Source organism: Eumetopias jubatus, unplaced genomic scaffold, assembly GCF_037043125.1.
Source record: "Eumetopias jubatus isolate StellerSeaLion01/CBP00866 unplaced genomic scaffold, mEumJub1_p1.0 scaffold_8, whole genome shotgun sequence".
In the NCBI taxonomy this organism is placed as follows: Eukaryota; Metazoa; Chordata; class Mammalia; order Carnivora; family Otariidae; genus Eumetopias; species Eumetopias jubatus.
This window is the reverse complement of record NW_028274814.1, coordinates 103,517,818-103,535,063: the sequence shown is the minus strand read 5'-3', so window position 1 is coordinate 103,535,063 and position 17,246 is coordinate 103,517,818. Positions and strand designations below refer to the sequence as shown.

Genomic DNA, 17,246 nt, shown 5'->3' with positions numbered 1-17,246 from the left:
TTCCCAACCCATGGGGTCTTAGTGTTGACCTTATCTCAAGGGCCATGTGGTGAGGAGCATGATCTTGGAGACAAATGCTATGGTTCAAAAGGAAACTAGAATATTTTGAGGAAACCTCTCTAAACTTTTCAAACAATATCAGGAAAGAACTCCCAGCATCCCTGAGTGTGGTTTCACATGGGGGCTCTGGATCAACATCAAACGTCCTGCTTCCATATTTAGGGTTTCAGCGCTTGAAACACTTGAAAAAAATGCTTTCCTGAGATAAAATTCACCTAACATAAAATTCACCCTCTTAAAGTGTCCAATTCAGTGGATTTTGGTATCTGCAGAATTGTGTAACCATCACCACTCCCTAATTTTAGAATATTCTTCGTTACCCCACAAAGAAACCCATACCCCTTAGCGGTCTTTCTTCATTCCTCCCCTCCCACCTACAACTCCCAGCCTTCGGCAGCCATCAATCTGCTTTCTGTGTGTGGATTTGCCTATTCTGGTTCATCCATGTTGTAGCATGTATCAGTACTGCATTCTTGGGTGGCTGAATAATACTCTTGTTGTTGAATTATTTACCAGCTGATGGAAATTTGAGTTCTTTCTGCATTTTGGCAGTTAAAAAAATACTGCTATGAACATTCTCCTACAGTTTTTTTTTTTTTTTTTTTTTTTGGTGTGGACATGTGCCTCCCTTTTTCTTGGGTATATGCTTAAGAGTTGAATTGCCTTACCCTGCGTTGTCATTTAGGACCTCTTTTCATGCCCCACAGTCTCTCAGTCGGGGGGGGGGGTCCTAAGCTCAGACACCTCCTTTTAATCAAAACCGTGCATGACAATGCCCTCTGAACCCTGAGTCTGTCCAAGTCTCTTCACAAAATGAAAGCTACAGGTCTAGTGGTCAGAGTGATTGTTTTTCCCCTGGCAAGGAAAGAAGGGCACTCATCTGTGTTCCCAGCAATGAGAATAACATTTACTCAGTTTATTAGGTGCCAAGAATTGTTCTAAGTGCTTCATGTGAATGATCTCATTTAGAGTGTATCTTTGCTTATGTAGGTGGGTAATAACCCATTTTACAGAAGGGTTAAGTAACAAGCCCAATAGCAAGTGGAATCATGGTTGGGTCCATGTAGGTTGAGTCCGGGGCCAGAGCTTTAATCTCCCCTACAGTGCTGTGTCACCATAAAAGTATAACTGACTAATAAGCTCAATGGGTCTGTCTTTGTCTCTTCGTCACTGTTGTATTCCTGAAAACTAGAATGGTCTCTGTCTCAGAAAAGGGACTTAATACATACATGTTGAATAAATAAAAGAATAAAAGAATAAATGTAACTCACAATAATTTAAAGACTCTTGTTCATAAAATTCATAAAAAAAACTTACAGCCTTGTTTAAAACAAGTAAGTGTGGGTGTGGGTGCTCCTCCTCTTTGATCTTTTAGTTATTTAAGCTGGTGTTTTTCAGCAAGTTCTCATTCTCCTTTTTTCTGTAGTATACGTAGTACAACTCAATTGCTGACATTTCATCTCCTCACAGAGTAACAGATTGTAATGGATTACAGATTTCACAATACAAACATTTGGCCTGCTCAGAGTGAGGTAGGAGTAAGACAGAAGGTAAAAACATTTAATTTGAAGAATTCACAAACAAGATAATAAAAAAAAATATGTTCCAAAACATATGATGAACTCCCCAGAAAGGATTACATTGTAAGAGATCCAAATGTGGGGAAGATGGAGGACACAACAGGGTTAGACATTCTCCTCTCCTCCATCGATCACATGTTGCTTCCCACTCAAAAACCTCTTCGCTATTTCAATAATAAACCTGATGTAGGCAAGACTGCTCTTACCTATGTCATTTTTCTTGTTCTTTTGTTTTCTGTTTGTAACCATTTCAACTCCCACTCTTCATTTGCTGCTCTACAAATCTATATTCAAAAACCCATTCTTCTAAACCACTCTGCTCTGCTTTATACAAAATTCAATTGAAAACCCTTATATTCTTTGAGTTAAAAGAAAAACTAACCCCTACATCAGTCTCTATAACAACAGTTAGATTCCTTAGAATTATATGTGTCAGAACTTGTATCTCCTAATAATTTTTCCCATTGTGACCCATGTGAGAGACCACACGATGATGCTACTGCTCAACACACTTTGGTTGGAGTCAGAAGACAGATCTTACAAGAACATTCATCCTCTTATTTTACTGCAGTAACTAAAACTATTTTTCTCCATTTGATCATCAACTCCTACTTGACCCTAAATAGTTTGTGGCCATTTCAATAAAATGTACCTTGGGAAGGCAAAAAGAAGCCAAATTTGAGGAGAAAAGATTGTACTGTACACTGAGAAAGACTTCTGGAGAGAGAAAATAGAATTTAAAAGATTTTGGGGTATCATATAAACAGTGTCTTGGGATAACTGGGCATCTTTCAAAGATCACTTCCCTGAAGGTGGTATAACTCAGGATGTATGTTTGATAAAATTCTCATTTCATTCTAATTTGTTCAATTCACTTGGAAATATTAAGCACTGTGGGTGTTCCAGGCACAGTGATAGGCTCTCGAGATAAGGTGAATGAGACAGCATCCTTGTACTCACTGAGCTTCAGTCAACCGAGTGGCTAATATGGCAGAGGAGAGAGAAAAATGGGCTTGTGATTCAGGTAGACCTGAGTCTAAATTTGTGCTCTGTTGCTTGTTTTCTGGGTGGCACTGGGCAAATTATGTTTTCTAATATGTGGAATAGAGATAAGAAGAGTTACCCCACAGGACTGCCTCGAGAAGTACATGAAATAATGTGAGAGAAGCAGTTAGTAGAGTGTTTGGCGTAGATGTGGGTTTGGTCTTTCTCGTCCAACTCTTGTCCTTGGGAAGAACAAGGTTCACTTGGTGACCTGAGTCTAGATTCATCCATCTGATATTTAAGGGACAAACTGTCCCCTCACCACTTCATTCTGTCTCCTTTATCCCGATCGCAGGGTATCTGTTCAAGCTTTCACTCCACTCTGGGCTAGGCCTGTTATTGGCAGTCTCAGCTCTGTAAACTTGCTTGTGCTGATTTTTTTTTTCGCTTCTGGGAGGCATTCTCCATTTCTTTCTACCTATTCAAATTCTCCGTCTTAAAGACTGGTTCACTTTTTTCAAGTCTTCAGTGGAGCCTCCCTGTCCATACCTTTTCTTCTTAAAACATACGGTACATTTGAATTTACAGTTCTTACTCTGCTCTTCTGGAAGCTTTGGTTATTTTGCATTATAAAGTTTTGTTACCATTATTGCCACTTCCCATATGTGAGTCTTAATTTTCTGTTTTGTATACTTCATATACTTTACAATATACTTTTATATACTAAATTCACAGATATTTAATATATTTTAAATGAATGGATGGGAATTTATATTCTACTTATTTTTTTAAATGAAAGAGAAATCCCTCTGCCTTCATTAAGTTCATCAGTACTCATGAGTGAATAATAACACATTTGTGCCTTTGCATTTGAAGGCTTTGTATCTTGGGCAGGAATTCATGCTGAGTATTTATGAAGTATTAAGAAGAAACAAAATGCCAGAGTTGTTTTTTTTTCTTTTTGCTATGTTACATGCATTTGCAATGTATTATAATATTTGAGAGGGAAAATATATATGTAGACTTTAACCAGTTGCAAGTTGTCAAAGCAAACTGACCAAATGTAAAGACGCTGAAAAAATAAGTCAAAGCTGAGAAAAACTAGTTCCCATCAGTTGGTTTTTTGTTGGTGCATTTAAATTGAGTTTACAGCTATATTTTGGGGGCTGAAAAGACTGAAAAAGATCGTCTAATGAAGACGGTGTGGTTAAGTAGAAACCAGCATGGGCTTTAGACCTGTGTTTGAATTTTGGCTCTGGCATGGATTGTCTGAACTTGGATACTTGTCTCAGACTTTCCTGGGCTTCAGGTCTTATCCCTTCATTTTGTAAAACAGATATAATCCAATTTAAAAGAATGTTGTGAGAATTATTTTTGTTGGCCCACAGTAGACTCTCAGGGAAGGGTAGCTGTTATTATTTGTGTTTATAGCTTAGGTAGAGAAGTTAAAGTAAGTTTTTTTTTTTTTAAGTAAGTTTTAATGAATTTATAAAACAAGAACAGAATTACTGTTGTTAATATGGACTTCATTTGTTTTTTTTTAAAGGTTCTTAAAGATTTATTTATTTATTTGAGAGAGAGAGAAAGAGAGAGAGAGAGCGCGTTCTAGCGAGCGCACAAGCAGGGGGAGTGGCAGGCAGAGGCAGAGGGAGAAGCAGGGTCCCCGCATAGCAGGGGGAGCCCGATGTGGGACTCGATCCCGGGACTCCAGGATCATGACCTGAGCCGGAGGCAGTCGCTTAACCAACTGAGCCACCCAGGCGCCCCGATATGGACTTTAAAAAGGGAATTTTGAAATATCTCACAGTATAATAAACATCTTCCCCCATTCCTTCAAGCAAAAATATTTTTGCACACCTACTGTGTGCTTGCCTCTGTGATCAAACGTGGTTTCATGGTGGGGACCAATAGGTACGGCCGCCACTGGGATGGAGCTTATAGTCTTGGGGGGAAAGACAGGCAAGGAACAAGGAAACAAATACAAATAAATATAACTTTCTGTAAAGTTATGGATCAAAATAAGTGTCTTTGTTGGATTTCTCTAATGTGATAGATTGTGAATGACAAGGAAGGTTCTTTTTGGCATCCATGTTTAAAATTCCACCAGTTAACCTCTTGTGAGGATTTCCATTCAGGGCATTGATTTGTTGTGCAGAGATTCTCAGAGGGTATGACTTATCGTCTGACTGCTAAGTATACTTAGAAATAACATCGGTTCTTTTATGATCTTTGGAAATAAAAGATGTCACAAGGAATAACGACTTTAACCCATTCCAAAGAAATATCAAGTAATTGACCATTGGAGGCTGAACAACTTTTGCCATTTGACTGAATATGTATTGTCCAAATGATTTTCTGTGAAGTAAATGTTTTTCTAATTAGGCTTAAAAATGTGAAATTTTGTTGCAAAATTGATTTTCTATTAAGACACTAAAGTAGTTTCTCTTCCCTTCTGCTTGGGTACTAATTAAATTATGTCCCAACTAGCTTTAATTCAGCAATCAATTTTTTTTCCATTTGCACTGGATTACAGAATCTCATTTAAAAATTACTCTTTAACGAATTCTACACAAACCAGAGGTGATAGACTTATTCTCTAATGGAGGAAAAAAAAAACAAAACCCAGCACTGGTAAAGTCATAGACAGATATGATCAAAAATAAAATAAAGGCTCAGTTGTTTTCTGGTAGTATCTATTTCTTATGCTGTCTTTAGAGATAAGTAGTAGTAGAGGTTAAAAATACATAAATTAGGGACAAAATGCTAAAAATACATAAAAAAATTAGGGATAAAATGCTAAAAAAAATAAAAGGAGGATCTCAGTGCTTTAAAAATATATCTGATGCTGGGGTGCAGAACTGAGACAATTTCTAAAATCATAAATAAAATTTAAAAAGAAAAATGGAATTATAGCCATTGATTGTAACATTTGAAGTAAGTAAGTAGATGTATCACTTTAATGGACTATTGTAAAAGTAGGAAGGCTGGGTTCAGGTTTGACCTGTGGGCGGCATCAATATTTTTTGAATGATTAAAAAGAAAATCTCAAAAACATAGCCTGGGGTTATACACAGTAGAAATCTTTTGCAAATGGGTGATTAAAAACCTTTTGCAAAAGGATGATTTTTGAGGCCCCATACTAAAAAAGGGAAAATAAGGAAAAGCTTTATGTTACTGTCTCTCCACTCAGAGGATATACATTTCTGTTTTAAAGAAACAAAAGAAAGAAAAAGGTCTAGTGGTCTGTAAAGTCAAATTCCATCTTCATCTGTTGGGAGGTGGAAGGAGAGAGAACTTGAGTGAACTTAAACCAGTAAGATGGCTTTGATTGTGTCATAGAAATTTATCAAGTCAGAATAGAAACCTGGTCAGAGATGCTTTTCCTAGGGACTGGAATCTAACAGTGGGAGCCGTGTGCTTGTTAGGGCTCTTCCTGGCATAGTTTCTCTCTTTCAAACACCTTTACATTTTCAACATGTGCTTGGTAACTTCCAGATAAGGCTACTTCCATTTTTTTCTCCCTAAATTGCTTGCACATTTCGTTGATCACTAAAATAACAAAATTTTAACTTACATAATTGCTTCATCATTTTATGACTTTTATAATTTTTTACTTTCTGGCAACAAAGCCAAAATAACAGGGTTGGATCTCAGTGGGTTGGATTTAACCTACTGTGATGAATGGTTCAGTTTCTAGATTCCAAAGCTGTTTCTTGAATTCCTCCCCCCGCCACGTTCATAGATATATTTCACTCATTCTATTTCTTTTTTTAAAGATTTTATTTATTTGAAAGAGAGAGAATGAGAGAGAGAGAGAGAGCACATGAGGGGGGGGGTCAGAGGGAGAAGCAGACTTCCCGCTGAGCAGGGAGCCCGATGCGGAACTCGATCCCGGGACTCCAGGATCATGACCTGAGCTGAAGGCAATTGTTTAACCAACTGAGCCACTCAGGCGCCCCTCACTCATTATATTTAAAACAACACTTAATACTGTTAGATAAAAGGAAAATGAAAATCATGAACAGAATGTTGATGTAAAATGGAAAAAACAATATCTTTAAAATTGTGAGAACCAAAGTCAATTTGAGACTACAATTTATTCACACAGCTATAATTTTCTGTGGTTAATGGACAGTAGCATGAAAATAAATAGAGCATATATCAGTGAGAATAAGTACTTATTTAGGTACAAGAACGTGATTGGAATCTTACTTCATTTATTATGAGGAACTTTATACCGGGTTCTAGTCATGTGGAGATAGTTCATAAACTAGACATCTGTTTTATGAGGCTTCCTATATCATGATAAAAGGAAATAGTCCCTCAACTTCAAACCAAAAATTACTATTCCTAAATGGATATCAAAGAGGAAAGGCTCAAGAGTTTAAAAATGTAGTTGTAGAATTATTTACCATTAAAAACTTGCAGAGACATTCAGTAAATACAATGGTGATGAGAAAAAGAGAAGTAGATTTGGATAGAGGGAAAAGGCCACAATGAATAGGGAGGTAAAAACAAAGTGAAAGAACACAAAAAAGATTGGCCAAGAAGAAAGAATGGGAGATCTCTTGCTTATTGGACACTTACATATACCAGGCTCTATACTAGGCATTTTATACTCTATCCTACTTAATCTGTAAGACAAGGGGTAGATAATGGTAAACCACTTTCTGGATCAACAGACTGAATTTTAGAGAGCTTAAGTGACATGTCCAAGTTCTCTGAGCTGGTAAATGGACTCATCAGAATTGAAACCCAGGAGTGTTTGACTTTCCAGACAGGACTATTTCCAGAAACCAGGGTCACTGACAGTAAGCAAAGCAAAGATTGGCATGAGGACGAAAAGGAGACCACACCATATACCATGAAAGCAGGAGCAGTGTCTACCTGTTTCACTTTGTTTAGTACCTACACAGTTCCAGAAATGTAGCAATATATAGTAAATATCCACATATTTTTTTCTTAGGGAGAGAATACATGGAAGAAGAAAGAAACAGAAGAGAGAGAAAGAGGGCAAGTCAGAGAGTGAGAAGCAAAATTTGATTCTTTTTGGGCAGTCTATCTACTCTTTTAGATTCTAGAGTCAAGCCTGTCAGCTTACTGTCAAGTCTCAAACTCTGCCCATATTCAAAGAATTTTTGAAAGAGGAAAACTGCTTGATGGCTTTTATATTTTCTTTCTTTCTTTCTTTCTTTTCTTTCTTTCTTTCTTTCTTTCTTTCTTTCTTTCTTTCTTTCTTTCTTTCTTTCTTTCTTTCTTTCTTTCTTTCTTCTTTCTTTCTTTCTTTCTTTCTCTCTCTCTCTCTCTCTCTCTTTCTCTCTCTCTCTCTCTCTTTCTTTCTATTTTTTTTTCTAAACATTTTCTGAACTCAGGCAAAAATATTTGCTAACTTTTCAGAAACTCAAGTAAGTGTGATCTTGGAATACCATACCGCTTGGTAGTTATCAGGTGAAGGTGGGGAGTATGAACTCTGGACAGGTAGGCATTGTGAAGCATGAGTGGGTCATGTTTTGATACTCAACCAACAAGTTAACCATTAACCAGTTAACTAATAAAAACCTTGCCATTAATGAATATTTGTTACAGTCCCACTTAGTACCCCAACTGCAAGGAACATACAAAGTAAAATATTTCAGTCAAATAAAAAAATTCAATGAAATAGCTCATTACTTTCTTCAATAATTAGAAACGTTATGATCAAGTGATTCTTTTCAAACAGATCTTGGATTTAATATTGATACTAGTTCACTCAAAGAGAAGAACTATTATAAAAATAACAAAATTTACAAACTCAATATTACCCTTGGGTGGGTTTTGAATAATACCCACAGTGGGGCTAAATTGATTTCAATATCCACGAATCTAATTTTGACTAACATATTTGGTTAAGTTATATATCTTTCTTTCCAAAAGGAAAGCAGAGCTCAACTCAAATACCTTTTATTCCTTTTTTACAACTACATAATAATTTTGGAGGACTAGAAAGATTCGATTTCAGTACAGCAATCAACAAACCTGTTCTAAAACCTCACTTAGTTACATTGGTCACAGAAAATCTTAGGTTGAGAGGACTCCCAGGTGATGGGCTTGGTTGAATTTCTCTGAGGGCTTGGGCCTCTCTTTGATCTCCCTGGTGGCCCCGATGTGATCACACTTGACACAGTTCTATGGATCCTCACTGAAGGAGGCTGTTGACAATCTTTTGGGCTTATAATCGCCCAAGGGATTGTCAGGACCCCAAAAATGGCTGGAAAAAAGAATTGCTTTAGGAATTCAGGGAAGCTAGAGTTGTTTGCCTTTCTGATATTGGCCTATTGAGACATTTGCACAAAAAAACGCTAGGCAGGCCTAGCATAATCAAATAGAATTGATTATTATCTAGTTTAAATGCACTAAAGATATTGAACTTCCCTTTTTAAATCACAGGAGAATCCGGGGCTGAACTATGAAAACTGGGAAAAAAACAATGTGAAGAGTACTATAAAAATGTGAGTCATTTAAAAAATGGATTTAATATCAGCCTTTGTGAATTATATTTGATGTTCCACCCATCATGCTCTGATATCTGTAGGGGAAACAATGAACGGTCTGTGATATGCAGACATAATCAAGGGAAAAGTCCTATTTTGTTTAATAGCTACATAACCTATGTAGGAAACACAAAATGATTGTGGAAAGATAAAAAGAATAAGATGATTTTTCACTTTAAAGAAGTAGATGTGTGCGTGTCTGGCATTTTGTAAGCTTTTTAGAAGCAGAGAGTGGGCGTGTGTGTTTGTGTCCTGGGAATTATCTATAGACACGGTAGGCACAGATCTTTTTCTTTTCTTTCAAATAAGACCCAGAAGACCTGTATCCTTTTTAATGAGGTGATGCAATCAATTCCTTAACCTTATTTTCCCAGCTGTCAGCAGCTGGAGGCCCACATCATCCTGTGTAGAGAGCGTCTCTCAATAGGTTCTTATGTTAGGAGCAACTGGTGAGTACAGCTTGTCATATTAGAAATGCTAATGTTTGCCTTACCTCTTCCTTCTCAGCACTTTGCAGATCACGCCACTCCTCAGTTACATGACCAAAATCCACTGTGTTCATGGGGACTTTAAATTCCCCAATGATGTCATGCTTAGAGAAACGATCAAAATCATACACGGCCATCACCAGGGTCTTGCCACCCAATTCTGAGTAGGGCACCTAAATAAAGAGATGAAGATAAAAATCGGGTCACAAAAATGCTTAAAATGGATGACTTGGTTATAGTGTTTAATTTTAATACTTAGTTGCAGAAACAAAATGAGGATAATCGTGCTTTTTTAAAAAAAATGGAATCATTTGAATAACTGCTTGAGGCTCAAATTGGGAGAAAATAGAGACTTAACCGTAGTCATCTTATCACCTTATCCTAAAGTTCTAGAAGCTATTAGTATTATTGATAATGAGGCTTACTATTAGTCATCCTATAAACACTTCAAGATTTAGCAGTGTCGGCACACAGTAGGCACTTAAATATTTATCATTAGAATGATTGGAATGATCAGGTGGGAATTTGACAGAAGAATAAATCAAGCAAATTGCACTTGACTGTGCAAGTTTTACTTGTAGAATATTTTGTTATTGTTATCAGTTATATTTTCAGGGTATAGCTTATTTGGGGTAGAAAACTTGTTTCAAAAGTTCTATTAACTCTTTCAAGCAATTTGGATGGCACAGTTGAATGGAGCAGTGATTTATAAAAAGATATGCTAGGAGTCAGAAAGGATTGAAATGAAATTCACAAGTTGCTTCACCTACTCCCTAAAATAATTTACTGATTGACAGGAACTGACTAGAAAATTGATGTTTTGAATATCAGAGATGCATTATAATATAGATCTTGAAGTTCCTTCTTAGGTATGACACTTTTTAGGATGAGTCGTGGCAAAAGGCCCAGAACAGATGAATTCTCCAGCTGTTCAGATAGATCTGGGACAGATGCTATGGGTTGGGATTTTTATTAGTGACATTTTTAATATTCAGGGAAAGTAGTACGATCTAAGTAAGCTATGCTTCAGTAATTGGGTAGAAATGCCTAATTAAGAAATTGTTTAGACTTGTATTGAAGTTTTGATCAGTGTTTATTTATCGGTACAAATGGTTGTCTTTGCTCCCTCAAACATTTCTCAGTGAACTCTGTATATTGAGGGGGAAGGAAACATATTTGACCATAACTGTATAAGAAATTCTAGTTTTTCAAAAGTTTTTTTTTGTCACTTACTTGTGATATATTGGGAATCTAATTAAAATACTTAGATTAAAAAGGAGGAACAATACCTTTTCCATTTTAGAAGAAAAAAAATAAACCCTTCCCAAAACTGAATTTCAAATGAAGAGAAGAGTTTTAGAGTAGGGATAAACTCTTTAGAAATTTCATCTTATTTCTGAAAATTACTCTGGATTTTTTTTTTTTTTTTTTTTGGTGATTCTATTGAAATGTCATTAGTCAGAAAACCTGGGCTTGGAGTTAGGCAGGCCCAGGCTTGGGTTTTCCCACTTTCCGGCTGAAGGGCCTGGGGCAAGTGAACCAACTACACACTTTTCATCTACCAAATAGTGATAATAGTAGGGCCCACTTCACAAGGCTGTTTGAGGCTGAATGGATCCATGTGAGGCATTTAGCACAGTGTTGACACAGTAGGCACTTCTATATTATTTGAATGATTAGTAGCTCCTTCAGGTGGGAGTTTGTTTTGAGGAAAAGAAGCAACCCTTAGGTTGGGGATGTCAAGTTCATATCAAGTGGATTTGAACTCCGTTTTAAAGCTTATGCTCTTTAAACTGTTGTGCTTCTGTTCTATCATCTCTCCTAGTGGCATTTCAAGATGCGTAGTCTACACTGTCTACTGGTGAAATTAACCAATTCTCTGGAAACAGCGGCATGGTTCGCGGCATGGTTCTTAAGTGTATCAAAATATATTACACTTTGGGTTGATTTATGGTTTGATCAACATTCTTGAGATAAAATGGAACCTGATAAAATTTTATAGGCAATTTAAAAATTTCAATAATTAAACTTCATGAGGCCACAGAGATTCTTCATCAGATTTTAGGAATATATTATTTTTAAAATTAACATATGAATAACTCAAAACAGAAAGCCCCCTTTAGTAATTCAACAAATTTAAGAATCTGCTTACTAAATCATGGTTAGAAACCGCTGACCTAAATTGAGTTTAAAACATAGATAGTATGACTGTGATTACCATTTGCAGTATTTTATTAGTTTTTTCATTTCATTTTGTGGTGTATTGGCCGTAGTGATTAGTTCTTCATAAGCGGAGTAGTTTCAGAATGTTTTTATTGCTACTCTAAATGAACTCTCTGGGCATAGAAAAGTGTAGAGTTTTTTAGAAAAGATTACTGACAAGACATTGGGGATTTTTTTTTGTCTTAAAACCTCAAATTTCAGAGTGAAGAGAAAGACACTGCTCTTTTATGAAATTGGAAACAGGGCTTGAGAAAATGACTCATGCCCTTGGTTTCATCCGTTTATTTCATACCCAGTATTTGCCAACATGAGGCACATGCTTTCGCAAAGGCTGGCTGATAGATGAGGGATTCTGAATCTGCCTGCTTGCATATTCACAGAACTTTCATTTTTCAGAAATGTATTATTTTAAGTAATTTAAAATTTTTTTTCACATATTAAAGATAGCTACCAAAGCACTGTTTTTATGCATGACTTCAAGACAAGAGCTACAGAACTTGTGTATGCAGAGACGCCCGAGGCCCGCAGATCACCTTTTCCTGTCCAGTTATTATCCTATGGCCAGAATCTCTCTTGGTGATTGTCAACTGAGGTGTTTCAACAAGATGAAGAAGACTAGGGAACAGATGGCAGTTGAAGGAAAATGCTAGAAATGTGCAAAAACAAGGGGTTCTTATCCTTTTTTATTGATAGTTTAAGAATGGTTTCTGTGTGCTTGGATTGCCCCTGTATACACAGAATTTTGCAATGAGAATAAAACCAATTTGTACCATTTAAACAGTGGAACACAGCTTACTCGGTTCTGAGATTGTGATTTATTTTCAGGAACTTCGAGACTTAGAAAAAATAATTTCATTCTTCCTTGGGCTTTATTTTAGAGAGGGGGACATGTTCAAGTCTATTGGCTCACCGATAGCTGACCTTCCTTTTTAGATGTGAAATGACAGACCTGTCATCTTCCAGGCTATATTCTATTCTGAAATGGCTGAGCCGAATCCCACTTTGACCACATCGAAATGCAGTAGACTCCTCACTGGACTGAAGTTAAGAATTTTAAATATTCTGAATAAACTCATCTGTGAGCCTCTGAACAAGGGGCATATGCACGTCTATGTATGTGTCAGGATGAGATCGGTCTTGAAAACCACAGAGGAAAAGTTATTAGTAAGTACAAAAAAAAAAATACCTTGAAAGTAAATTGCTCATTGAAGACAGGATTAAGGGTCTTTCGGTGGACTTTTGTCTCAAATTTCTTCTTTTTATCGGGCAGCAGAAACACTTTCACATAGGGATCCGATGTGCCCCCCATGTCTAAGGCGGGCAGCTCAGCAGCCTGGATAATCCCTACCAGCAGCTGAAATGAGAGACAGAATACAGCAAACACAAGCATTGGTGGACATTTTGGAAAAGACTGACTTGTTCGCAATGTTGCATATTGTGATCTCTCTCTCTCTCTCTTCCTCTTTGCTTTTAATAAACTATTTCTCTTATCAATCTAAACACAGAAGGCAAATGAAGCAAGCCATATAGACTTCAGAAACCTAATTATGACAGATGCAGGCTCTAGGAAGCCTGGTTTTCAGCACAAAAGAGGCTTTTAAAAGGTTGCTGATTACAGTTAAATATGGAAGTCATATTTGCAAAAGGGTTGCAATCAAATAACTTTCCAGTTGCTAAAAGCCCTTGTGCATTATTTTTCTTTCCAGGGCGTGATTTGTAAGTGGAAATAAATTGTTAAACAATAACAAGTCTGATTATAAGGTAGGAAATTTTTATTCTGAACTCATAGCTTCAGACCAGCAAAATAGAAATTTCTTAGAAATTGGGTAATATTTTGTGATAAAAATAAGATAAGCAAGTTTCTATCATATTTGACCTTTATTTGTATGCTGCCTACTTTTTATTTTAACTTACAGTAAAGTTATTATTTATTCTGAAATTAAATCTAGGACATGGAGTCAAAGAAGTATAATTTCGGTTTCACATAAATGCATGTAAAATTACAGATATGGTTTTTAATGCTAAGTGACTAAGTTTCTGATTTTTCTTTCCCAAAAGCAGAGATTTCTCCATGTCTGTTTTCTCAGTGATACATTCCTGTCTTACTTATGAATGTGAGTGTAGGCTGGCATTGTTATTTTTGGGAAGAAAATAAAAGGTGTGCTTTCCAGATGCTCTGTCATCAGACATTTTGTATCAACAGACTGGCTTAGATTCACATGGGAAACAAAAGTAGACTCTTATTCAAGGTTATTCAAGCCACACTTGTCAGTAAATGTGGTTACATTATAGCTTTTCACATCAGGCCTAAAAATTTGAGCCTGTGCCTTTTTAGCCAAATAGAGTGGAAATGCAATTCACTTTCTTTAAAAAAAAAAGTCACATTCATTTTTTTTGTAAAACTGACCCACCATGTTTTTAAGAGCGCTTTGGCTAGTTGGCTCAATTTTTAACCAGGACCAATACTCTGAATGACTGTTGTTTCCATTTTAATGCTCAATATGTTAGTGACATCATCATAACAACAGTAGGAATAAAAGTGCTGGATTGTAGGTATATAAAATACAGATGGTCAAAGAATAGCTAAAATAGACATCAGATTATAAAGACACGATTAGTAAAGCAAACAGTATGTCTCTTGGTTTGCCACTGGTATTTGGAATTCGCCTTTAGATAGCAATGTGAATAAACAAGATTCTATTTTCTCCTCACTTTTTGAAATGAGTGTTCTTTTGGGCAGGGAATGCACTAGCGCTATAACCTAAACTCCTTAAACCTAGGTAACTTATATTTTAAAGATTTTTGGATATTTTGTTGATAAGGCGTGGAATTACTTCTAACCCCCCCTTCTCCCCTTCTGCTTGAGAGATAAGTATCACATTTCCCTTTGCCATGAAAGCTTCTCATTTAGAGCACTTTAGGGTTGACTTCTAGTTTTGGTAAGCAAACATGTATATTTGATTACAGCTTAATATATAAAATTCCTCAGGGGATGCCTGGGTGGCTCATTTGGTTAAGCGACTGCCTTCGGCTCAGGTCATCATCCTGGAGTCCCTGGATCGAGTCCCACATTGGGATCCCAGCTGGGCGGGGAGTCTGCTTCTCCCTCTGACCCTCCCCCCTCTCATGTGCTCTCTCTCTCTCTCTCTCTCTCTCATTCTCGCTTTCTCAAATGAATAAATAAATAAATAAAATCTTTAAAAAAAATTCCTCAGACTTTATCTTTTCATGACTCATAGGAACCATTTTATAAATCAGATTAGCTGAAAACACTTGGAAAAAATTGATGCAGACTAATTAAAAAATATTTCATCAGATAGAATCTTCTAGATCCTCAGAATAAAATACTTTTTAAAAATTTGATGTTTGCTAGAAGGGGAACAGTAAAAGCACCCATTATATTTGAGTAAAAAAAAATCAGTGCAATTTTTTTTAAAGATGCTTTATAAGTAATACTTAAACTACTCCAGTTAACTTAGAAGTTTCAAAAATTATGACTAACAAGGATGAGATACCACTAGATTTCTACTGGATAATATGAAAGTAGAATAGTAAAAAATACTGGATGCATATATAAAGTCATGTTAAGTTTCTGGAAAAAACGTTACATGTTAATGTTGACCTTCATTTTCATCAGAATATGTAAATATTAGGAAGTTTTGCTCTTTACCAGCTCCTGATTGTCAAATTTTGGTAGCTGGGATAGAAATGATCTCAAATGTCCTATTTAATTAACTATAAGTGGTATATTTATAAATGTGTATAAATCCATACCTATAAACTTGTATCTGTAACCAAAATGTGTTAGGAAATAACTAGCCAGGGCTGTAATGAAGCTGAGCAAATAAATTTTTTTAGTATGATAGAGCATATCAGTACATTTTTCATGAGGAACCGTCTGGAAATTCAGAAAGTTAAGACATTATTTAAATTGTTGATTTCTAAATACCACCCAGAATTCTTGCAACTACATGGAACTCTCCCCGTCTTACTGACTTTGGACTTTGGTTGTCAGAGCTGAGCATTGTTTTTGTTTGTTTTTAAATGTTCATTTCTTATCGTTATTTCAACATCAATGAAATAATTAACACAAGCTGCATCAGTAGTAAATGTATTAACATGTATCACTTTTTCCTCATGCAAAAAGATAAGTGAAGCAAAACAGAGTTAAAATTCCCTTTGTCAGACAAGGACATTGTCCTAAAGATTCTTAAGAGCTCTATCTCTTATTCAGCTGATTCTACCAATTCTTTTTTTTTAATTCATTTAAAGATTTTATCTATTTGGGGCGCCTGGGTGGCTCAGTCGTTAAGCGTCTGCCTTCGGCTCAGGTCATGATCCCAGCGTCCTGGGATCGAGCCCCATGTGGGGCTCCCTGCTCAGGAGGGAGTCTGTTTCTCTCTCTCTGCTCTCCCCACCCCTGCTCATGCTCCTTTGCACTCTCTCTCTCTCAAATAAAATAAATAAAATATTTTAAAAAACAAAACAAAAAAAGATTTTATCTATTTGCGAGAGAGAGAGAGAGAGAGAGAGAGAGAGAGAGAGAGCGGCGCGCGCATGCGCATGCGCACTCACATGAGCATGGGTGGGGGGAGGGGCAGAGAGGCAGAAGAGAGCATCCTTAAGCAGACTCCCGCCATGGAGCACTGAGCCCCATGCTGGCAGATCCCAGGACTCTGAGAGCATGACCTGAGCCAAAATCAAGAGCCAGACACTCAACTGAATGAGCCACCCAGGCACCCCTGCACTATTTCTTATCTAGCTTTTTCATTTAACAAATCAGATGGAAAAGGGACATGGGCAATTTCATGGGTCATAGAAGGGTTTTTTTTTGTTTTTAATGTAGAGAATTTTTAACATTTTTCTTTGAGCTACCTCTAATGTGGTTAATAAAAGGTAGCTAATATTATCATCCATCTAGGTGCCACTTCACAGCTTTTTGAGAAGTTGAAGGAGGAGTGATTGTTTTGTCACTGCCTTCAGTTCCTTAACACCTCTTGGGCAGTAGTCACAAGCACTAGAAATCAAGTTGCTGCTCTTTCTCCTTTCCTAGAACGGTTAACTCGTTGGTGCTGGGAATTTTACCTAGTATCATGATATTACGGGAGGCAGTCAGTTTTTCATCTTTGATTCCTTATCAAACAGTTAGATTTTGTTTTTAAAAGCTTTGGTTGAATGGTGGTTTACCTCAACAGTTCCTTGCCCTGTTGGGATTGAATTCCATGAATTCCAAGGGAGATTGTTGTAGCTCAGGCTGATGGGCGGGTAGGAGTCAGACTGTGGCTGGGAGCTGTCAGAATCAGAACGACTATCTGCAGATTCATTTGTATTCTGCCTGCCTGCAGTAAATGCCGTAAGTAGATGTAATCGGTTGAATACTG

General features: G+C 36.7%; 1 protein-coding gene across 2 annotated transcripts in view; it reads right to left on the bottom strand.

Moving 5' to 3' along the window:
- SYT1 (synaptotagmin 1) overlaps nucleotides 1-17,246 on the bottom strand; it is a 193,741-nt gene that overhangs the window by 124,087 nt on the left and 52,408 nt on the right. For both annotated transcript variants that reach the window (XM_028105473.2, XM_028105474.2), the window contains exons 4-5: nucleotides 13,052-13,219; nucleotides 9,648-9,815 (exon numbers count right to left, since the gene is read on the bottom strand). In XM_028105473.2, the coding sequence (XP_027961274.1) occupies nucleotides 9,648-9,815; nucleotides 13,052-13,219 (336 nt within the window). The remainder of the gene's footprint in view (nucleotides 1-9,647; nucleotides 9,816-13,051; nucleotides 13,220-17,246) is intronic.